The sequence below is a fragment of the Sciurus vulgaris genome, assembly GCF_902686455.1.
Source record: "Sciurus vulgaris genome assembly, chromosome: 2".
NCBI classification, from domain to species: domain Eukaryota; kingdom Metazoa; phylum Chordata; class Mammalia; order Rodentia; family Sciuridae; genus Sciurus; species Sciurus vulgaris.
The window spans coordinates 202,338,732-202,362,447 of record NC_136462.1 but is presented as its reverse complement, the minus strand read 5'-3'; the positions used below and the strand labels follow the sequence as shown (position 1 = coordinate 202,362,447).

General features: G+C 59.6%; 1 protein-coding gene across 3 annotated transcripts in view; it reads right to left on the bottom strand.

Moving 5' to 3' along the window:
- Nucleotides 1-23,716, bottom strand: part of CDH4 (cadherin 4) — a 445,876-nt gene that overhangs the window by 137,367 nt on the left and 284,793 nt on the right. For all 3 annotated transcript variants that reach the window (XM_079128833.1, XM_079128834.1, XM_079128835.1), the window contains one exon: nt 1,807-2,033. In XM_079128833.1, coding sequence (XP_078984959.1) covers nt 1,807-2,033 — 227 coding nt within the window. The remainder of the gene's footprint in view (nt 1-1,806; nt 2,034-23,716) is intronic.

The window sequence follows — 23,716 nt, the reverse complement described above, 5'->3', positions numbered from 1 at the left end:
GCCACGCCTGCAGGGCCCCTTGCCGCGCTGGGCTTAGCCACGCCTGCAGGGCCCCTTGCTGTGCTGGGCTCAGTCACACCTGCAGAGACATGTTCACTCCTTCCTGCAACACACAGCCCAAAGTGACAGGGATCAGCTTCACCTTTTGTGACAGGGACAGTAGCTACCCCTGCTCCAGGCACAAGGTGGGGGTCAGCTGAGCTGACGCCACTGAGGGTGGGTATAAGTGGGGCCCTGGAAAGTCAGAAGGAAGCCACCAGCAACGGAAGAGATGCAAAGACCCGTGGGGAGGAGGACTGGCTGCACCCACAGGCTTGGGGCGAGGGGCTCACGTAGTCTGATCCTGGATGTGAGCTCTATGTCCCTGCCCCAGTGGTGGGCGCTTCCTGGGCCAGCCTGACGAGGAGCTGGAAGGTGAGCACCCTGAGGCTGCCCACCTCAATTGCCACCAGCACTCGCACCTTCACGGAGGACCAGGAATTAATTCAATCAGAACCTGCTGGTTTAACATCCTCAAGAAAATCCTTTAATTAGTGGCTTCATCTGAGACCTCCTCCCTATCAGGGCTCTGCCTTCTGCTCAGAAGGCATCCCAGTGGGGACGCAGGGGTGGCCTAGCTCATGAGGACACCCAGCTTCTGGAGGAAAGTCTTCTGTGAGATGGGGCCCCAGGCATGGCTGCTGAAATCACCAGGAGACAGTGACGGACGCCTGCTCTGAGAGCCCTCAGCACCTGTGGAGGCCACATTGGGGCAGAGATTCTTTTCCATGTCTGGTCCACCATACCCAGGACACTCGAGACTCCTTTCCCAGTCCTATTGGCTCCCTGGATGTGCACAGTGGCCCCAAGGAGTCCCTGATTTATCTTCCTGACTAAAACCGCCTCTCCTTTAATTCAAGAACAAGACAAAACACTAGTTTTCACTGGGCGCAGTGCACAGACCTATAATCCCAGTGGATCTGCAGACTGAGGCAGGAGGATCTCAAGTTCAAACCCAGCCTCAGCAAAAGCAAGGCACTAAGCAACTCAGTGAGACCCTGTCTCTAAATAAAACACAAAATAGGGCTGGGGATGTGGCTCAGTGGTCAAGTGCCCCAGCAAAAAAAAAAAAAAAAAAAAAAAAAAAAGCCACAATAAACAAACAAACAACAACAGCAACAAAAACCAAACCCTAATTTCCCCAAAATTTTCTATTTCCAAAGTGGGTTCCTTGGCATACCTGCCTTGCTAGCTATTCCATGAAGATGGGTTCCTTGGTCAGACAGGTTTGAGAAAGCTTCTACTCAGGCTCACAAAACATACTTAATCATGGCAGGTTCTCTCCCTTCCTCCCTCCATCTCTTCCTCCCTCCATCCCCCTGAATCAGTCTTGTACCAGCTTCCCCAGTCCACTCTGCCAATCATGTGGTCTGCCTGCCTGTCATCCCTCCAGGCCTTGGGAGCCATTGGGGCTGGTGTGCGCAGCCCCCAGACAGGCAGGCCACAGAACGAGTGATGTCCATTTGGAAGTGGGGACAAGGGGCCACGTTCAACACTGGCAAGGGACACTGAGAAGGTGGCGGTGTGGAGAAGCAAGTGTGGCTGTCTGGTGGTCACCTGGGTGACTCGCCCGTGCCAGCAGCCCTGCAGCAGGATAGTGCAGAGGCCAGGGCCCTTGTTAGGCATGGCTTTCTCTGCTGGCACAGCCACAGAGCTGCTGACCCTCATCCTTAGGGAGCCTGGGCAGAGGCTCTGCACGGGACCATCAGAGAAGCAGGACACCTGGACTCTGGGTGCAGACCCTCCCACCAGGCAGTCACCCCTTACCTTGTGTCCAGGGTGCAAGGACCAGGTCTGGGCCACCAGCAGCCGCACCACGGCATCCCATTGCTCAGCTGTCCGGCGGTCCCGTGCGGTCACTGTGAAGGCCACCTGCTCGGAGGGGATGCGCAGCTCCCGGGTGGCGAAGACTGTCCCGTCGGCCCTGACTTTGAAGTCCAGGCTGTTGGTCTCATATTGCATCCCCTGGCTCCCCAGACAGCTGCTGAACTCGACTGCAAGAGGAGGGAGGAGATGGTCAGCGTGGCCCGGCAGGCCCAAGGGCGGCAACCAAACCGCGGTTCTGGGTCGCAGGGAGCCTGGGGAAGAGTCACTGTGTTCTCCACCCTCCTCCCGGGAAGGTCGCGCGCCCCATCGCTGTCCTGAGGGACTCCGCAGGATGAAAGCTGGGGCCCACTCTCCTAATGCAGCCGCACCCCGTCTGTAGACACAGCTCCCACGCTCCCCCACATCTGCCGCAGTCCGTGAGCGCCCCGTGGGCTCCCTGGTCTCTCCCCTTGCCTCTCGCAAACTCCTGCTGCCTGTAAAGCCCTGATGGATCTATTTCTGCCCAAGAAGGCTGAGTGCGGGAAGGAAGCACAGGAAGCTGGCATTCGGGGACTGTCCCCTATGGCAGGGGAGTCCTGGGAGCAGAACCCAGATCCGCTCGTTTAGCATGAATGGCAGCTTGGGCAGGTGGGACGGAGGCGGGCGGGGCAGGCCTGTGCAGCCACGTGCTTTCTTGGTTAGTCGCCAGTGGAGTCGAGGAGACAGTCTCTTGACACCGTTGGGAACCACACAGTGCTTTGCTTCCAAAACATTAATTGGGCAACCAAATTGCCAGCCCCCTTCCAGCAACTGTCGTGCCACGACCGCTTCTAACTCTGTTGCAGAGAAAGGCGTCTCTGAAGCAGCACGCACGCGGGCCGCATCAGCGCTTTTCGACATGCGCGCTCTGCAAATGTCGCCTACTGCTGCAGAAAATCACAAAGCACCGACGGCCAGTGTCACATCTGCTGACAGAGGCAAGGGACAACGTTACCTAGTGTTCATCAAAATGTGGGCGCCAAGCACTGTGGTGGAGGGCTGGTAGGAATGAGTCCACTGTCACCGCACGCATCAGTAGATGACTACTTATTACAAAGCAAAAACAGCGGGCCAGTTGCTGCTGGTCTGCCAGAGCGTCTCCCTCGAGCTCACCTTCAACTGCCTGCAGGTTCCCTCCTCTCCAACCCCAGATGTCTCCCGGTTCCCAGCACCTCCCGCTTTGGGTCCCATATCAGAATGTTTTTAAATGTGCTGGCACCAGGGTTACCCCCGTGGTCCAGAGCAAGAGCTTTCCCCCCGAGCTGCCAGGCAGTGACTCCGCTGGCAGCCCTGGGCTGCCGCTCCCTGGCACTACCCCGCCTGGAAGGATGAAGCCATTATGTTTTTTTCCAAGTGACAGGAGAATCCCAAACCGCTTCTAAAGCAGGATTTGCCCCAGTGGTAAACAAAGTAGAATCAGCCACAGACCGAGCGGGTCAATCATGTCTGACATCCAGTAGTCACTGACCAGGATAAAAACAAGAGCTGGGGGGCTGGAGGGGGCTAGCGAGATCACCCGCAGCTCCTCTGCTCTCGGAGAGAGAATTTCTAGTAAGACAACGGAGCTGGGCAGCACCGAGGGGTCGTGTTTCTGTGGGGTACATGATGGTGTTGGTGCAGTTTTATAAAAACCTGAGCTGCCACACAGGCAGAGTGGAGCCACTGTCCACAGGATGTCCCCAATTTGCAGATGAGGAAACCGAGGCTTGGGGACATTCCACACCTTCTAGCGGTGACAGGAGGAGGAGGGATTTGAAGCTCTATTGGAAGATCTCTGTGGACCCTGGGCCTCCACTGGCCTGGTTCTGTGTGGCCAACTGGAGAGCTGGCTCCAGGAGTCCCATGTGGCACAGCCTGCAGGAGCCCTTCTGCTGGACTCCAGTGTTGCTGCCCGCAGCAACACTCCCACGGGAATTTATCGGAGGCAGACTCGGAATGAACTACTTCTATTTCGGGGCTGCTACCTTACTTGCTTTTAGAGGAAGAGAGGCTTTGCTTAGAGGAAGAGAGGCTTGCTTAGTTTTAGAGGTGCTATGCTTACAGAGAGGCTACGCTTTCAGAGGTCTGCTGCTTCTTAGAGGTGGGTCACTTCTTGGAGGTGCGGGGTGCGGTGTGCGGTGTGCAGCATGCGGCCCGCGTCCTGCAACCTGCGACCCAGAGGTGTGTTCTTAGTTCTCTGTCCTGCGATCTCCTCCCAGGTGAAGAGAATGTCTTATATACACTAAGGCAGCCAATCAGCTTAGGATTAAGTAGCATGGTTGGAGCATGTGCCACGGTACCAATCAAGAAAGAATGAGGAACATGTGTCGACCACTAGCGCAGAAGAGACATTAACCAATCAGGCAAAAGGTTATAAGAGATCACGCCGTGTTAACACTAATTATGAGCCACCTCTTGGCCATCGCCAGCCGCCATCTTAGGGCTACTTAAACATGTCTCTACACTCCAGGGGACGTCCGTGTGGATCACTGAGGCCTGCCTTCCTTACCTGTGCCTCACAATGCTGATTGCTGCAGGGGAGGCTCGGGAGAAGTGGAGCCAGCCTGCAGCGCCTGGCCTTCAGGGACATGGCGGCCCTGGAACTAATGAGGGGAGAAAGCAGCCATGAGGAAATGCGAGTCTGAAGGCCTCAGGTCCTTAAAGGGCCACCGAGGGGACTCTGGCTGTGGAGGCTGCTGTGCACGAGGTTGTCTGCTGCACACCCGCTGGGCACAGCCCTGGAGGCTGGCAGTGGGTTTCACCTGCCAGTGAGACGGAGCCCAGGCCCATGGTGGCAGTGGGGGGCAGTGGCCAGACTCCTGACCTGCCCAGACTGCTCTGGGGTCAGATGAGGCCCTGGCCAGGCTAGGGGTCCCTGAGGTGGGCATGTGGGATTCCCTCTCCTGCTCTGCTGGGGACAGTCTGTGGGGTGATGACTTTTGGAGTCCTGGGCACCCCTGGGCGTACTAAATGCCACTGACTGGTACTTAGACACGGTGAGACACGCTACGTGAATTTCACAATTTAAAGAACAGCCAGTTTCTGGAGCTTCCTGAGACCGAGATCCTGGCTGTTAGAAGGACAGGGAGAATGTCCCTGGGGCTGCCAGCACCACGGTTTCAGTGTCCCTGGAACCGGTCATGAGTACTGCCCTCCGTCCATCTCTCCCAGAGGCCTCCAGACCTACTGAAGAGGAGGCTGCCCACGTGGTGTTCCACTTGCCACTCCCAGCGGAAGACCTGAGCTCGCTGGCAGGACGAGAGACCAAGGAGCCTGACATCCGGGAGAAGGGTCCCCAGTGCCACAGAGGACAAACCCAGAGCCCCAGCGAGGGCTGTGCTCTGCAGCCAGGGGAGGCAGATGGGTGGCACTCAGCGGGTTCTGGGGCGTGGGGTGGCTGTGCTGGCTGCAGCCCCAGGGCAACGGTTCCTGCAGGTGCTGGGACGTCCGCCCTGCAGGAGCCTGTGCACGGCACAGAGAGACATCCGCGACAAATCTGCTGCTGGCATTCCTGGGAGTCATGCACCCCCCGCGGCCAGGACCAGACTGGGATGCAGAGACGCTCAGGGATGGGGAAACCCAGCTCCGAGAGAGACGGACAAGGCGCACTCCCTCTTTGGTGGTCCCAGGACCTCCAAGACTCCCTGCGGCGTGCAGGCCCCGGCTCACAGGGCCACCTCCTCCCGGATCAGGGTGCTTTCAGGACCCGTTCACCAACGCCAACGGTGAGGCCCAGCAAGCCCACGCCCTGCCTCTTGGGAGCTTCGCGTGTTCAGAGAACCTGTAGCCGGTCTCCTCACACGCCGAGCTCTCCGGATGAGCCCTGGCAGCAGTGCCCCTCCCAGCTCTGGTTCTGGAACCCGGGGATTGCCGGTTTCCTGTGTGCTCACCATCCGCGCCGGCCTCCCTCCCTTTCTCCAGGATGGCGCCTGGGCCTCCCATGCCCTGCCTCTCGGTGCCACCAGGCTTGTTGGAAACTTCTGCTAAAATGGGCCTGGAGCTGGGCTGGAGAAGGGGCCGCTCCTTGCTAGGAGGCGGGCCTACCCTTTAGCTCATCATTTTTAATTGCTGGCTCCAGGGAGGTGGACGAGTGGGGACAGGTAGCCAGGGGCATGCGGCCGCTGCTTCCCCGTCTGCAGAGGAAGCCTGACACGTGTGGGGCAGCAGGCCGTGTTGCCTCAGGACGGGTTTACTGGAGACTCGTGCTGGGGCCACGAAACACCTCTTTTGTTATTTTTCTCATTAGGTGAGTTGAAAAAGATCAGAGGTGAGCCTGTAGTGTTCAGTGTGGAGGAGCGTCACGCCTCCGGGGCCACCAGCAGAGCCTGCCTGCCCCCCACCCCAAGGCTCTGACCCTCTGGCATGCTGCAGAAGGGGCACCCAGAGACTGTAAGGACCAGAAGGGGTGTCAGGGGCTGGAAGGAAGAGCAGATGGAGCACAGAGGACCTCAGGGCCACCAAGCTGGCCTGTGCAAGGCTGTAGCAGTGGCCACTTGCCTCAGGCATCCACAACTGCGGCTGGCATAGTGCCTATTGAGACTGTGGGCTCTGCCTGGGAACAGTGGGGGCTGGTGAGACGTGAACTGCCAGGCAGGGAGGGGCTCCATGGAACTCTGCTTCCTGCTCAGTCTGTCCATAGCCCCCAAACTGCCCTAGAATATAAGGTCTAGTAAAAACGGACATTGACCACCATTCCACACCTTCTCCAGGGAGAACAGTGCCTCAGCAATGTGGGGGACTCAGACCTCCCTGCCCTTCCTTCACACAGGAGTGTAGATGCAGTGAGCCCTGAGCTCTGCTCACCAGGGCCAGTGCCGCCGTCCAACATTCACTGACTGTGTCTCCCACGGATGGAAAGTACCAGCACGCTCTTCCTGCCAAGAAAAGCCCGTCCAAGTGGCAGTAAATGTGTGCCTCATGCTGCCTGGTGTGTCCTCCCCCAGAAAATACTGCACTAATAAACTCTCTGAATCTTTATTGAGTATTTATGGCACCGTGTGAAAACTGGTCTCTGGAGCGGAGAAGCAGCTCTTGAAAGGCTGGAGCAAGCCTGTGTGCGGCTCCCACGAGCCCCGCCTGGGCAGGGAAGGGAGTTCTCTGGTTCTGGACTGGCAGCCGTCCTTTCTTTAAGGAGGCAAAGCTATGGGCGTGTCCAGAGGTACAGGAATGGGTGGCCAGGGGCAAGCATCCTCGGAGGGTCACTCTGGTATGTTCCTGTGAGGTGGTGGCAAGGAGCCACGAGCGGCTGGTTGGTGAGCCCCACGGACGCCTACTGGTGTGGGGGGCATGGTGGCTCCCACTGAAGCTGCCCTTGATGGCAGCCTCCCCGCCCCACCTGCCTGGGAGCCCAGGGAGCACCCAGGTGAGGTGCCACGGCCCTCAGCACAAGCAGCCTGCATGCAGGGGACACAGGGGAATGGCTAGCGACTTGCCCCTCATTCCTGAGTCTGCAAGCAGGGCCGGACATCAACCTTCTTCCCTGGTTGGGATGCTGCCCCTCAGGCCTCCCTTCCCAGGCAGTGATGGGGATGACATCTCAGTGGCCTGACCGCCCGTCAGGGAAATGGGGGACACGGGGATGCCTGCGGACCCTGGAGGGAGGCCCCGTGTGCCTTCACTTTCTCATTCAAGATGGCGGGAGTCTGTTTAACTGCACAAATGGGAATGATTTTTAAGGACTTCAGAAAAGCCAGCTTTAAAAAATCAAATATCTGAAACTATCGTGTCCTGAAGTAGCCGTCCGTGTCTGTAGGTCCACCCCTTCTCTTGGCTGCCCGCTTGGCATCAGCTTAGCCTCTGCTCCGGGTCCTGCTGGCCTGGAGCAGTTACTTCACTCGCCAGAGGCCGAGCTATTTCCCTTTTCTAGAAGAAGCAATGAGGGTCAGAGAGAGCAGGTTGCCTTCCAGGGGTCCCATACCAGTGAAAGTCAGGGCCAGTGCTCACTGGGGTCCAGCTCTGTCCCTCTGCCAGCCTATCCTCCCTTCTCACTCCAGACACGGCCTGGAGACTTCCTTGGGTGGTTGCAGAGTTTCAGCAGACACAGCTGAGAGGACAGGATGGCGACCCTCTGCAGGTCACCTGCTCCTTCACAATGGCATTGCTTCCCACCTCCTCACTCCTTGGGTGTGACGATTCAGGGTGTCTGCTCACACATGGGGTCACGCCCACCACAGAGTGTGGCAGCAGGCTCACTCAGTCCTGAAGGCAACTTCGCCAAGACCCAGAGAGGCCAGGGCCACCGGGGGCAAACCTCCTGGCCTCCCCAAAAGAGAGGAGAAAGGGAACAGCAAAGGGTGCCGCCCAGGGTGCTGGAAGCTCCTGGGCAGGTGGCAGCTCACAGGGCTCGTCCCCTCCGTGGAGCGTCACGGTGGTCCGACTGCCGCTGTGGGTGGGAGGCAGGTGCCGCTGATGCTGCCGGGAAGGAGCTGCTTCTAATCAGGCCCTCGTGACAGATGACAGTGATGAGGATGACGGCCACTCTTGCACACTCAAGGGGAGCCATGTGTCAAGCCTGGACTGAGGCAGCAGCAGACGCCTCAGGGAGGGACACCACCTGTGCTGCAGACAAGCACGGAGAAAGGGACGCTGGGCATGTCCCAACCTCTGAAGCGCAGCCGGCTCCCAGGATGCAGCCGGCAGGTGGAGGCTCCCGAGCGGAACCACAAGCCCCTCTCGCGTGGAAACCTCCTGGGCATGGCTTGCCGAGCCCCCAGCTCCGGAGCCCAGCACAGGCCTGGCACCAGCGTCGCTGTGCGAGGGCCAGCACCCTTCGGCCTTAGTCCCCAGCGGCCTCCGATGCTCCTATTGCTACAAGAAGGTGCTGATCACATCTTTCAGGGCCAAGCCATCTTGTTGCTTTTCCTTCCGCAGGACCCTCGTCTTGGTGACCAGGGGCAGGCCGCTGTCTCCTCCCAGTGCTCTGGTCACACATTCAACGCCCGCACACGTGAGGTGGTGAGACGCTGGAGTTGGCAGCAGGGGCTCAGGGGAGCCCAGCTGGGATGTGTCTTTAAAACACAAGAAGCAGGACCGAGCGGGATATTTTTAGAGCTGCCAGCCTCTCCCTCATTAGCGTCTTGCACATCAGGACTGCTAATGAAATTGTTTGCAATTAAGGCCCAGGTGGAGAGACGGCTCTCTCCTGTCCTGAGAGGTCCCGCCCACTGCTGCAGGAAGGGCTTGGGCCCTGGTCCGCTGGTGCTCCAGGTTGGCGAGGGTGCAGGCCAGGCTGCTTCCTGCTCGCTCCTTTGCTCCTGCTCTGGCTTTGTCCCTTCAGGCTTGAGGGCGGTGGGGTCAGGGCCTCTTCTCTTCCAAGCTGTCACAAAGCTGCTCCGAACAAGTGGCAGGAAAGGAGGGGGAGGCTCTGGTGAGTCTGGGGTGGCTCCCGAGTGCCGTGGAGCTGTGATAGCCCGCAGTGCCCGGTCAGAGGAGAAGGAGCTCTGGCAGAGAGGCCCGTGCTGCCCTGCCTGTCCCCTCAGCCCTCGCCTGCTGCACAGCCCCGCAGGGCTGTCCTAGGCTGGTGTCTGCAGGTGGACGGCAGAGCCTGGGCGGGGCCCTTCCTGAGGCTGGTGGGATGTGCAGATGTGTGAACAGGATCTTTCACCACCTCACACCCCTCAGGGCGGCTTTATTCACTTTTTCTGTCTTTTTGAATTAAAACCATACACATAATAAAAAAAAAGTATGTTTGCTCTTGACTGTTGACATACAACCCTGGAGGAAAGCTCAGAGGGAAGAGCTAAAGAAGCAGAGTCCTCACCCAGGGGCAGCCTGGGTGGGTCTGCTCCTCACTGCCCACTGCAGGCGCCCACAGCCTTGGCCATGACTCACTCAGGAAGGGCCTTGGACTCAGGAGCTGACCCTGAGCCTGGGATAGGCAGTGCTTGGCCTTCCCAGGGGCAGGACAGGAACCTGGCTCTCTGACAGTCTCAGCTCACACAGTCCAGGGTCCTCGGGGTTTTGAGTGAGGGGTCTTTGCTGGGGTCTCACAGGAGACAGGTCCTGACCTCTAGCCACTGCCTCAGCTCTCAGCTGCCCCAGGAGCGAGGGCGCACCCTGTTCTCTGGGTTGGGGACAGGCAAGCGCCTGGTGGGCGGGAGGGCTGCTTGGAGCACATGTGGAGGAGGCGGGTGCCTGGGGTGCAGGAGCCCCTGGGCCTCCCTGCGCCTGCCGCCAGCAGCCCGCAGCCCACTCGTCTGGCTCATCTGCAGTGTCAGTTTGCTGGGGCCAAATCCAAACATGAGCCTGAACTTTACCAGCCTGGCTCGCTCTGCAAACACGCTTGGGTCGGCTGCCAGCCATTTCTCTGCGGTAAATAAGAAATGCAAACACATTTCCTCCCTGTAACTCACAGCAGCCTCTCCCGGGTCCTCGGGTCAGACCTCGTCCCACGACACAAGCGGTTTGAGACGCAGGGGGCCTGGAGATGAGCAGACTCTGGGGTGTCTGTAGCCCCCAGAGGAAGCATCTGGTGTGGACCGTGCCCCGCATGCTTCTCTCTTACCCAGGGCCCCAGGCAGACCCCACCTTGAGCAGAGCAGCCTGGCCCTCAGGAGCTCTGGGTGCCCAGGAAACAAGCCACCAAACAGGCGCGGATTCACCTACAGTGGTGGTGCCAGCAGCCGCCAGTGGTCGCCAGGGCCTGGCTGGTGCTGGGCTTGGGGAGGCTTCTTGGAAGGGGAGGCTGACAGGGATCCAGGGGAGAGCAGGACCTGGTACCCAGGGGTGCAATCACCCCTGGGCAGCGGAAGCGCCCTGTGGCCAAGGACACCACACCCTGAACGGGGTCTGCAAGGCCCCAGGGACGTCTTAGGGAGACTCGTCAGAGGTGGGGCCGCTCCTTCCCAGGACTGGATGCTAATGCCTCCTTGGGACTCTGGTCATCTGGGTCCTGGGAAAATGGGTCAGCAAGGACAGTGAAGTCCACCCCAACATGGAAAGAAGGTCATGATTGTGCTTTACAATGGTCTCCAGGAAAGGCCGCCTCACCATGGGCTGTCCCCAGAGCAGCAAACTGAGCTGTCTCAACCTGCATGGTGACAGAAGTGCAGACCCTGGGGCCACCCTCATCGTCCCAAGGAAGGCAGTCCAGAGCTGGTGTTGGGAGGGACAGGGACATGTGGTCCCTATGTCTGCTGGGGAGCTTCGGAGAACTTCAGAGGGTCTGTGTAGTTGCTTCACCCCAGGAAACTTGTGATATCACTGGAAGAAACTGCAAATTTAGGGCAGCCCGGCAGACAAGGCTGGGCTTGGCTGCCTCAGATCTCGTCACGTGGAACGCCAGGGCTTGGTTTCTAGTCACACGGCATGTCAGGGCGGCGGAGGGGTCTGCTCCCCTGACAGCTGGGCAGTGGCAGGCGGCGTGGGGTCCCGAGCGGCACACACTGGCTTCTGAGGCTCCAAGGGTCACAACTTACTCTTCTCCCAGGTCACTGCCAAAGCCACCTGGCCTCCAGGAGGGAGGAGGTGAAACCTGGCTGCGTGGGCTCTGTGTCGGGGACACGGGGCTGTGACCTGAGCAGCAGCCAGTGCTCAAGCCGGTGCCTCTCCTGACTGCCTGGTGTGGGGGCCACACTCTGGCTGCCCTGGTGACATTGCCAGCCTGTCCTCCACAGACGGAAGAGCCTCTGCACACACTGGCCACTGCCCTGCTTCTCTGCGTCAGGCAGCTGGCCTCTAGGCCTCCACACCAGGGCAGGGGCTTGTGTACCTGCCACTCACAGGAATATGCCTCTAAGCTCCGCCTGGGCGGCTGGATTTGTGGCTGGCCAATGGAGCCAGCGCGGTGCTGACTGGCATGGACCCCACGAGGCACGTGCCCCAATCCCAAGAGTCCTCAAAGCCACCTTCCAGGGACGCCGCACAAGCCCCCTCCTCCCCAGAGAGCCGGGCACACAGGGGTTGTGCAGGCGAGGCCCTTCTGGAGAAATGATCACCCCGCGCGGTTTGCACAGATCCTGATGAAGAATCGCCTTCAGGACAGCGGTGCCCAGCAAGGGCATGAAAGTTAGGTGGCGTTCCCCTCCTGGGCGAGCACTAACGCGTGAGGACAGCTCAGTGGAGCAGGGGTGAAGTTTAGTCTTCAGGAACTGGGAGGGCAGGGGGCTTAGGGAGAGCTCTGGCGACCCTCCTCCGTCCTGTGGGGCTCTTCCCTGAGGCGGCCTGTGCAGCCACCTATGGAGCCCATCGGTCTGACCGTTCCTGCTGCCCACCCACTGACCCCCCATCAGGCCCACCCACTGTGCAGCCCACCCAGCTGAAACTCCCTTCTTCCCAGTGACTCGGCTCCTGCTGAGCGCACAGCTGAGGACAGTAGAAGTTCCAGGCTTTCTTTAGAAAGAAAAGGCTCTCAGAGAAAGGTGCCTTCAGACTGCGCCCTCCTGGCTGAGTGCGGAGGCGTGTCCAGGCACCTGGGCCTGCGGCTTGCTGAGCTCCCGCCTCGTGGCCAGAACCTGCTCTGTGCTTCAGAAAGAGACCAGGCCAAACAGCATGCATGCTGTCTTGGAAGAGGGCAGGGCTGGGTGCCAGTAGGCCAAGCTGTGTGGCTCAGGAGCTCCGAGCATCTCTGAACGTCATGTTTGATCCAGCACCAGCCCACAAGCCCCCAGGCATGGGCCGAAGCCCCCGGTGGGCTTGGGAAGTCACTGTGGTGAGGGAGACTGGAGCCAAGGCTTCCTTCTCACACGCGTGGAAATGACAGCCTCCACCTGGAAGGGCGTTGTGACGGTTAAGGCTGGGACCCCCAGCACGGTGCCTCACTCAGAGGCCACCCAGCTCGGTCTTGCACTCAGGCCACCCCAGCACGGTGACACACTCAGAGGCCACCCAGCACGGTGACACACTCAGAGGCCACCCCAGCACGGTGCCTCACTCAGAGGCCACCCCAGCACGGTGCCTCACTCAGAGGCCACCCAGCACAGTGCCTCACTTAGAGGCCACCCCAGCACAGTGACACACTCAGAGGCCACCCCAGCACAGTCTTGCACTCAGAGGCCACCCCAGCACGGTCCTGCACTCAGAGGCCACCCCGGCATGGTGCCACACTAGAGGACATGTGCGGATAAACCAGGGGGGAGCACATTTGCTGATGATCACATCGTCAGACTGCGGAGAAAAGCGAGCCAGCATGGCACAGGAGAGGCAGGAGGAGGTGCCCAGGAAGGCACCCCTGCGCCTCTACCCTCAGATCTTGAGGGAGAGGGAGAAGAAGGGAGGCAGCCAGGACAAGACGGCCAGGGAGGAAGTCAGGGCAGGGCCAGACGCAAGGAGCAGGAGAGGGTCTTCCAATGAGGTCGACTTCCTGGTTGACAAACGCACTCGTGGACACAGCTGGGGGACCCAGTCAGACAGACAAACCCATGCTTCTGAGCAGGGAGCCAACAGAAAAACTAAGGGTGGGGGGCACCAGTGAACAAGAGTGAGGAGCACATGGACAGCGGAGGAGACAGGCAGGAGGTCCCAGGGCCCACAAGAAGAACAGGCCAGAACTCCCCCATGGGACTCCCCGCTGGGGCCCCTTCTCTCCGGAGAATCTGCTATTGTGGCCTTTGCAGAGAACCTGCTGCTTGCTTGCTCTCTCTGTCCTGATCTTCAATTCTTTGCTGAATGGAGACAGTGAACCCAAGACCCGGGACCTTAACACTCTCACTGAGAGTTGCTTCCTTGTCTCCTGCTGAGTGAGGCCAGGATGTGGAATGTCCCTCAGGGCAGGGGCCAGGTAAGGGCACCGGGGAAACCAGCCCTGGACATGGCTGCTGGGCACGAGGAGCCTCTCTCAAGCCCAGATGCCCACTGGACACGTGAGTCGGCTCCTGTGAACACTGCCCACAGGGAAGCCACCTGCACACCCAGAGGACGCCGGTGACACAGCCAGGGCCTCCACTCCTCTTGGTTGCTGAGAAACACAGGCACTTGGAGGAACCAAGACACTGGCTCCTCCGTTAGCAGGTGGCCACGCGCTGGCCGCAGGCCTGAGCGGCACACGCCGTCTCACTGCCCCTCTGCATCACAGGAGCAAGGTGCTGCCTGCCTGCCCGCCTGCCCAGTCCAGGCTGCACATGCATCTCAGTTTAAGAACCAAGTACAAGCGAAACAGAAACTCCCAGGAATCCCATCAGAAAGAAAGAACAAAGGAAACGGCAGGAACAGGAGTCGCGGCTTGTGGGAAAGGTTAACGCGATGCTCACAGGCAGGACGAGGGCGGCCTTCTGGCTCCCCAGGCTCCTCCTCCTGAGGCTTCCGGTGAGTACCCTGTAACTCTGCCCTGAGGGTTCACATTCCCGGCTCTACTGGCTTTGTGATTTAAAGTAGCAATAATACAGAGGACCCAGATAAAGACTGGGGAGAATCTTCTGCGTTGGGAGGAAAGAGAAGCAAACAAAGGTTAAGTAGTTAGTGAAGTGTTTCCAGTTATTTCAGGAGACCCTTCTCACACCTTTCACCTTCCTCTGGCGGAAAACAGCCTCTGAGTTCGAAATCGAGGAACAGGAGCCTGGTAGGCCTCCGCCGCTGACTTGTGCCCTGGAAGATCCAGCCACCAGGCTGCCTGGACAGAGAAGTCCTCACATTGCATTCTGGAACCAAAAGGTGGGCTAGGCCTGAACAAAAACCGTCCAGACAGAAGAGACCACCAAACAAAACCCTTGGGGAGAGCCTCCTGGGGCTCCTGGCGCGAGTCCTCACGCCAGGGGCCGAGGTGGCGGCTGCGAGCATCGTTAAGAGTAGGGCCACAGTCTGGATGACCTGCCTGGCCAGGACTTCCATGAGCACAAGGGTGCACACCAGGGTTCCTCACACCTAGGGCCCCTCGCCTCTGCTCCTTGGTGCAGCGCGGGGCAGGCCTGGGGGGACTTCACTGCCTCCGCTACCCAACCCATTGGAAATGGCTGAGATCAAGTGGCAGCACGGGGGAGACAGGGGAGTTCTGGGGGGCATGTGCCAGCAGCCTCCATTCCTGGGGACAGCATCCTCTCCAACTGAAGTGGGCACCTGGTCCAGGGGTGGAGGCGGCGTGTTGGCTTCACGCTCCAGTGCCAAGAACATGTCATAAGATCAAGCCGAGCCACGTGATGCTTTGCTTTGCTCCGCATTTGGTTTTGATGATAAAGATGATCCCCTGAAGGTGCCTGACCATCTCACTGGGCAGGTGACCCTGGCACCCACCTGTCCCGACTGAGCACAGTTGGAGGCAGTTGGCCTTGACAGCCCAGATCATGGTGGGCTGCACAGGAGGGAAGCACAGCCCTGTTTTTGTATGACACTGTCCAGGCACTGTCCCAACACGGGGTGGGCACTGGCAGACATGGCTCTGTGTTCTGTGTGTCCAGACCCACGGGAGCTGCCCTTCACTCCCGAGGCCTCTCCTCCAATACCCAGAGGAGCCATGTTTGCACCACTGGGCTTGCTCCGGAAAGAAGGGCACCAGCTGGGGAAATGGGCTCAGTGTGAGGAAGCTGGGCAGCGTGGGCCCCTGGCAGGTCCTGGAGAGGTGTCCTTGGGAGGCCCACAGATGGTGTTCGTGTGGAGGAGCCTTGGTTGTTCTGCTCCTGCCCGTGGCTACCATTAACCACTTACCTCGTGAGCACAGAGAAACAGGGCCTGTCGCAGGTAGCAGGCAGCTTAGATCCTTGGAGATGAGCACCAAGAATTCCAAACTTTTTCCAGGAAAAAAAAAAAATCCATAATGCTTTTGAACGACAGCCAGGAAACAGGGCTCTGCTTGTAGGCACAGGACCCACAACTGCTTGTGTGCATTCAGCCGTTGGTCCCAGGTCTCAGGTGGCACTGTTCGGCCCCGAGGAAGGTCTGGGAGCGGGTGGGGTGCCATGGGCATGACAAGGCTCAGCATTCCAGAAAAATCCCTGGCGGAGCTGGTACACCTGCAGCCCCGCGGCACCAGGGCCAGGGCGCCAGGCAGTCTGCTGGGTCGGGATGAGCAGCTACTTTGCAAAAGCATCTTTCTTCTCTGCTCCGTTGGCAGGTTTTGCCCATCTGCCCAGATAAAGAGGGATTAGGCTTCTCCGAAATGTCAGGAAGAGAAACAGGCCCGCATGGCCACAGGAAGAGAATGCTCTGTCCGACGCCTGCCTTGGACAGACCAGTCTGGGGCATTCTGGGGAGCCTGTGAGGCGTCTGCTCCTGTTTCTGCTCATGTTAGATGTGATTTCCTGCCCACTGACCAGGAGCCCAGGCCGCCCTGGGGAGCTGGATGTGGAGGGGTCCCTTTCCTGGCTGCCCAGGGCCTGGGTGTCCTAGGGCAGGAACTGCCCGGAACTGGAGCCCAGCAGGGGGCAGTTGTGCTCTGTACCAGCCACTGCCCCTTCTTTGCCCCCCCAGCCCAGTGCCCCCTGTGGACCAACACGTCCTCTCCCCCAGGCCTTCCCATTGTTGCTACCCACCCACCAGCCCAGGCAGCCACCATGCCACCTCTGGGGCCCTCCTATGTGCATGGCTAGGCCCTCCTCTTCTGACCACCCCATGGTCTCAGGGCCCCCGCAAGGCTCCATGATCCTGGAATCAGGTCCAGGATCTAAACAGCCTTCCTGGCTCACAGGAGATGGCCCCTTAGAACTCCCAGCCTCATGCGCCTCTCCAGCTCCCAGCCCAGCGTCCACTGTGTGGACCTCCCATCCCCGCACCAGCCTCGCCTTGCTGATGTGGTGCCTTTGGCGCCTGTCTCCAGCCTGCAACGTCAGTTGCAGGGTCCAGCCAGCTGCTATGGGTCTTCCTGCAGCCCCTTGGACCCACAGTGCATGTGCATCCACCTACTATCAGCACCCCAGGGCATTTGCACCTTCTGCCCTGGAGGTGCCTATCCTTCCCTCCCCCAGTGGGCCATTGTTCCCTCAGAGACCGCTTCCCTGGTCACCCTGCCCTTGTCCTCCCTCTCATACCTGCTTTATCTTTCCGCCCAGCACAGGGCAGCATGATGCTGTGCTGTGTGATCTGTGGGTGGAGGCCAGGTAAGGGCCCCCAATCTTGGGGTAGGGGCCCCCTCACTGCAGACGGCCTGTGCGGAGGGGATTGGGCTAGGGATCTTCCAGTGGGGGACCCTCCTGGGTTATCTGGGGGGCCCACTGTCACCAAGGTTCTCTAAAGAGGGAAGCTGGAGGTGGGAGCAGAGAGGTGGGAGCTGCTGTGCCGCAGGCGCTGAACTTGGAGGCGGTGTCCAGAGCATGGAGGCCCCCGGGAGCTGGGATGGCCACCAGGGCCTGTGAGGCTTGCGGCCTTGAGGACTGTAAAGTAATATTTTATAATGTTTAAGCCAATAGGTTTGTGGCAATGTGATCCAGCAGCACTATGAGTCTGATCCCCCCTGGCAGACACTGCAAGGGCAGGCCCCTCCCGGTGGACACGTCTTCTGGCACCTAGCAGTGTTGGGCAGTGTCTGTGGATGAGCCCCGGTCCAGGTGGCCTGAACTGCAGGAGCTGGTGACCCTCTGTCCACCCCCTGCTCCACATGGACCCTGCCCCTTGACAGTCCCTCTGGGGGCAGACCCTTTTGTAGCCCAGGGCCTAGGACAGGGGCTGTGGTGAGTGGACAGTCTGTGCTGGCCACCTTGTGCTGCTTTGAGCATGACCCAGACTCAGCATTGGAGCAAAGCTCCCTGGGAGGGTGCCTGATGCAGAGGTAAGCTCCAGGGGCTGCATGTGGAGGACCGAGGCCACTCCCAGCAACCTGTGTTCACCCTCTGGAACCTTCCATCCTCTTGTCTGTTCTGGGATCGGGAGCCCTGAACGCTCACTGATGGGAACTTTGCTAGGACACCAAGCTCAGAGGGGTGGCTAATTTGTCTGAGGACACATAGACAGCTGGCAGCAGAGGGGATTGGGCTACTGATTGTTCTGGAAAGTTCTCTGGGTGATCATTAATATGGACTGGGTAGAACCACCGGGATTACTGGGGGAGAACCTCCTGGCCTGGCCTTACACCCCTAGGTCAGGCACACCCGTAACTGGGCTCTGCTCCTGCTGCTCCCAGGTGAGAGAACTGGGGGGAGAAAAGTCCCTCTCAGCTGGTGTCTCAAAGTTTTCAACTCACTGCTGGTGGCGAATGTCTCACTAAAATACACAGATGGTCCTGCTGATTCTGTTAATGAAAAATTCTCACGTGGCTATAAAAACGGACCTGATCATCTGTTTTCCAACATTCTGAAAAGAGTTCACAGAGGTGTAAGGTGCTAATGCAAATGAGAATAATTAGCTTGCACCATCTGTGGGAAAGGAAAAAGGGAAGAAAGAGGACCCCTGCCTCCGGTCCACGCCACCACCTCAGGCTGTGAGGGCAAAGGGGTCTCGGGAGCAGTGGAGGCCACCGCGCGTGGATGCCCTCTGCTCTTCCTTAAGAAACTGCGTGCTCCCTGCTCACTTGGGATGAGTGGCCAGAAGGGGCCACCAGCAAGAAGCACACAGCTCCAGGACCCACCCCACAGCTGGTGGTCAGCGTTCCGTGTTCTGCTGTGAGCAAAGGCCTTCCGGTCCCTTATATGTACATATCTGTGTATCTACGCATTTTTATCTATTTAACATTGAATGGTAATAAATTCCTACAGTTGACAAAAAAGAAGTAACCACGGCTGGGGCATGGCCAAGCGGAGAGCCCTTGCCTGGCTGCGTGAGGCCCTGCGTTCATGACCAATCTGATGCTTTGATGGCACTTCTGGTGGTCTGTGGTCAGCAAAGCCCCTGGAAGTGGCTTTCCATGCCCTCTGGGATCTAGGTCTGGGCCTGCCTCCTTGCTCATTTGCTCTGACTCTAAGCCTGACAGTATTGGGTAATGCCCATGGGGGACAGCCCATGGAGCTGGTGGCCCTGCCGAGGTCCTGGCCAGGCCCCCATCCATGCCCTGTCCATCTGTCTGGGGACCAATCTTTGCTCTTAATATCCAATCTCTGTCACATGCTGGCACGTCTATAACACACGGTAAGAGTGAATTCAGGGGCAGACCCCAGGTACTGCTGCAAACCTCCCAGCACTTCTCTGGACTTCTGTGCCCATCTGGTCCTGACCTCTAACAAGCAGCCCATGGGCAGGTGCGTGGCATGGCTTGGAGAAGCACCCACAGCAAGGCTTCCTGGAGGAGGTGACAGAGGGACCGGGGCAGAGGGATAGAACCCTCAGAGAAGTGAGACAAAGGAGGAGCCCCCGCTATTTTCCCAGGACCACCCTGGCCAACATTCTGCTTCCTGACCCCAGGCAGCCAGCCCTGAGACAGTGTCCCATCCCTGCCTCCTCCTGTGTACGCTGTGCTACCTCCTCCTACACCAAGTAGGATCAACTCCCATGATACTAGAAGACCACAGAAATGACCACATATGGCTTACAAGACTGGGTCTTGCACCTGGGAACCAGTCACCAGGCTTGAGGATTTCCAAACAGCCCTGGGGACGGTGATCAGTGGAAGGAACTAAGGCCTCATGCCCACGGCCAGATTGGAAGAGTTTGGCTTTCTAAGTCCCACCAGGCCTTCAAGTGAGCAGCTTGACCTGAGCCAGAACAGCCCCAGAAGCCGCTCCCCAGGTCCTGAGCCACAGGAGGTGAGGCAGGAGGTGCTGTTTTCAGGTGCTAAATATGGGGTGATGTGTTACTTTTGATACTCGACGACACATGAGGACATGTGGCCTCAAAGGAGGGATTCTGGGCCAGGCAGCCAAGTGTTGGCTGGAAGTCAGGGGCTGGGCGTGGGCAGCTCACTCCTCTCAACTCCCGGAGGAGCCCATTTCCCCACAAGTGCTCCCCGCATGCCCCCTCACTAACCCTGACCCTAACCTTAACCCTAAACCTCAGCCTGTAGCATCCCACCCATTTCCCCCAGTGTTGGTCCCCGTGGGTCTCATTGCCGGCCTCTTGGGCAGGCAGAGTGGCCCTGGCCATCAGTGTGGGCCCTGTCACAGGCCTGGCAGGCACGGGCACAGTAAGTGCGAAGGACCGGAGCCCTGAGGCTGTGCCTGCTGCTTCCCTGAGGGTGAAGTGCTCCTGCTGAGCAAGACAGCGGCAGCAACCTGCGGCATCTGGGGACAGTCCCCCCACTCACCACAGCAGGCCTCGGACTACCTGGAAGAACAACACCTGTGTCCACCATGCTTTTGGCTAGCTTTTCATTGTGTTTCCGGGAAAACAACAGAGGTAGCTGCCAGATCCAGGGGCTTCTAGAGGTGGGGGCTGCTGAGGTGGTGGCGGATCCCAGGGACACATCTAGACACACTGATCTGGAGGAGGAGAGCCCTCCATGCAGGTTCAGGGTCAGGCAAGGGCAGAGGAAGGCCCAGTCTGGGAGGCTACTCTGCCTCACACTGGCCTGGCCTCCCAAGCCCTGCACAAGCAAGGCCGAATGCTGGGCCCGCGGCGGGTCTCCCAGGGGCTGGTCACTTTCCCAATGTTGCCACTCTCCCTCTCAGAGCATCTCCTGCGGCCAGGGTTGAGGCGATACTCATGGTAGAGACTCCTTCCCAGTCACTTGGCTCTCCAGCATTTGAATGCAACGCTGGCCACAGATGCAGCGAATCTTTTGGGGTCTCCGAAGAGCAGATCCTTCGACGGGCGATCGCTGCTTCTGCTGCCACCCATTGACAGTAATGATGCAGGGAGCCACACCCCGACCTGTCAGCCTGACCTCTGCCTAGGAGTCCGTTCACTGACCCAGGGGCCAGTACAGTCCTGCACGAGCAGGGCCCCAGAACAGGGCAGAGCCTCTCTTACAGAGTCTCCCCAGCCTTCCCCCGTGTGCTTAGAATCGCAGGTTTGGCCCAAGTCGTCTGGGGAGGAGGGCTGGGGCAGGGGTCTGTCTGCTCAGCTGCTCCTGCACACACAGTGCTTGACCCCAGGGATGTGGGCCAAATGAGTGAACAGTGGACAGAGCACTGGGCATGGCCAACTGATCCCAGCCAGGGTTTGGAGGAGAGCAGAAGGGAGTTGGGAGGGGCACCATGCAGCGGAGGGAGTGGAGTGTGTGGGGCAGAGGTGGACGGAGCAGAGGCAGGGCCAGTGAGGCCCACATGCCGAGGTGGCGTTGCTGGAGGTGCCTGGACCCCTGGAGCCCTTGCCACCGAGGCCACTGCAGCCTCTTCCCAGTTGTCAGGACCTTGGGGTAACAGGTAGGGGCAGCTGGGGGCCTTGGTTCCTCGTGGTCCCCCTCGGCTCTCTTGATGGCCCTCCAGTAAACCAATCCAAAGGCAGCACTGGCTACATGTTTGTCACTGAGCCAAGCAGTGAAGGGAGCAGCTCCCCCTGTGTAGCCCCCTGGGTCACTGTGCTGTGGGCAGGAGCACAGCGGGGGAAGAGCAGGACTGTCCGCCCCAGACCCAAGCTGGGCAGCCAGGCTTGGACCCTGGGAGAAATCGCAGGCTCTTTACGGGAAGGGAGCAGTGCGGAAGTTCCAAGAGGCCACGCGCTCGGCACCCTGCACGTGGGATTGGGCACAGCTGGGGAGTTGGGTTGCCTGTTGGTGACGTGGGTTGTCACTGTGGACACAGAGCCCAGCAGAGCTGGGTGGCCCCGGCACACAGCCTCTGGCCATTCTGCAGGTGTCTGCCGCGCTTAAAGCCCCACTGGTGCAGACTCGGAGCTGCACGGCAGAGGCGGCAGCCTGCGGCGTGTGTGACGGGCAGCCAGGGCTGGGAACCACGCAGGGCGAGTTTCCTGCCTGTCACGTGTGTCCCATCCGGACCAGCGAGGCTCAGCCTATGCGCTGGTCTCTGGATGGAGGTCCCCTTGCAGAGGTGGGAGAAGGTGTCACTGCTGTTCCTCTGAACAGCCTTCAGTCAGCCCCAGCCTCTAAGATGCAGAGAGGCTGTTGGGATGGTGGCCGGAGCACCTGCACCCCTCATGGCACCGCCGATGGAGCCCCAGAACAACCAGGTTATCACGCACAAGCCAAAATGTGAACGCGGAGCCGCAGGGTGGCGCAGCCCCCAGGCTGGAGGGCTGCAGCTTCCCGGGTCCCCTGGAATACCTAAGGGTGGCCTGGCCAGGGGCCGAGGACTGCGACCTGTGCAGGGGAGCCTGCCTCCGTGGAGGGGAGGACAGCGTGGCTGGGCCGAGGCCCCGACGGTGTGGGCGGGCTGGCGGTGTGACTGAGAGGAAGGTGCTGCAGGGTGAGCCCGAGGCTCAGGTGAGCGCCAGTCCCACCCGGGGCTCTGGGGCTGCCTCAGGATGGCCTGGCCCACACAGGGGGCATGTGGCCCAGGCGGAGGCCCCTGGGGTTGTGCTGCTGGCGTCCAGGGGGCAGAGGCCAGGGATGCCGCTCAGCATCCTCACATCCAGAGCAGCCCCGCAGCCACCACCTGCCCTGCCAGGGTCCTCCTGCCAGGGCCGCAAAGCCCTGGTCTAGACTGGAGAGCAGAAATTTCACATGCCAAACATCCATATTTCCTGCTTGTCTTGAAAATCATGATTGTCCACAGGGGCTCTCTGCAGCCTTCACAGGAAGACGGACATGACCACGGCCACCCAGACAGCAGCCCGTTCCCAAGCTCCCCATGGCCTCCCCCTGGAGGACCCAGAGGCGGCTGCTGGGCTCAGTGTTCCATGCCCAGCCCGCTAGGAAGCTGACCTTCCCCTGGAAGCAACGAGGAGCCACAGCCCAAAGCGCACGCCAGGCTCAGCCTGGGGGCAGGGAGGAAGTGAGCCCCTTGGCCTTCCCACCCGAGGGGCCGTCTCCTCTGCTCCAGCATAGGGAGGGCTCCTGGCCACCAGTGGCAGTGCTGCACCCCGCCTCCCCTGTTCCTTCAACCTTTCATTTTATTGGAAAAGCTTAATTGGGATTCTGAAAGGTCACAATTAATATTTCCAGATGAAAAATACAAGGTAAAGCAGCTTTGAGTAAATATGGTTAAAAGCCAATGTTCTTAAAATTAAAACGAAAGGACGAGATTGGCAGGGGCTGAACGGGGCGGGCTCTGTGGAGAGCAGCCGTCCCGACCCGGCGCTGGGGGAGCCTCTCCAGGGCAAGACCAGGGTGCCCAGCCCCCTCCTGGTCCACAGGGGCTGCCCACGTCCAGGCCTCTTCTGTGGATTCCTTGGCTCGGGATGAGCCCTTTCCACCAAGTGGTGTAGACAGACGTCTGCTCAACACCGTCGGGGCAGGATCGCCCCCACCTCGCACCCCCTCGTGGAAGTCCACGGCCAAGGCACGGCCACGCCGCTGACAGCACTGTCCACCAGTCGTCTCCTGACACTCACGGCCCCTTTCCCTTTGGCCCATGAGCTTGGGCTCGCTGCCTGGGACCTCGCACCAGGGCAGGAGCTCTGAGACATAGGTCCCTACGCGGACAGCAGCCCTCAGCCCGCAGCCGGAGCTCGAGTGCACAAGGAGGGGAGGATGGCCGAGCCTGACTGCCTGGCGCATCCCAGGGACCCCGCTGACTGTCGGCACGGTCCCTGCTGCGTCCGTAGAGTCCGACGGTCCCTAGAGTTCCACAGTCCCACCCCCCCAGGCGTAAATCCAGCAGCGAGGGGTCACATCTTTCACGTTCATGGCTGCACTCCAAGATATTGCAACAGTCACGGCACACGGACGCAGCGCCACTGGCTGAGAATGACCGAGGCAAACCCTGCCCCGGACCCCTCCCTGGGGAGGCCCTGCTGCAGCCAGAGGGCTGTCAGGCATGCCACACCCCACCTGCTTGGTGAGAAGGCACAGAGATCAAGAACTCCAAATCTCAATCAAGTAAAACTGCAGATTGACTGCAAAATCCCCCACAACACTTCGGGACAAATGACATAACAAGCTCGACACAAATGCCCAGGCCCGCTCTGCAGATGGCATGCAGAACGGATCCGTCTGCAGGGCGCTCTTGGATCTCGCGGTTTTGCAAGTCTAGGACGCAGATGCAGGAGGCTCCAATGGTGCACCCTG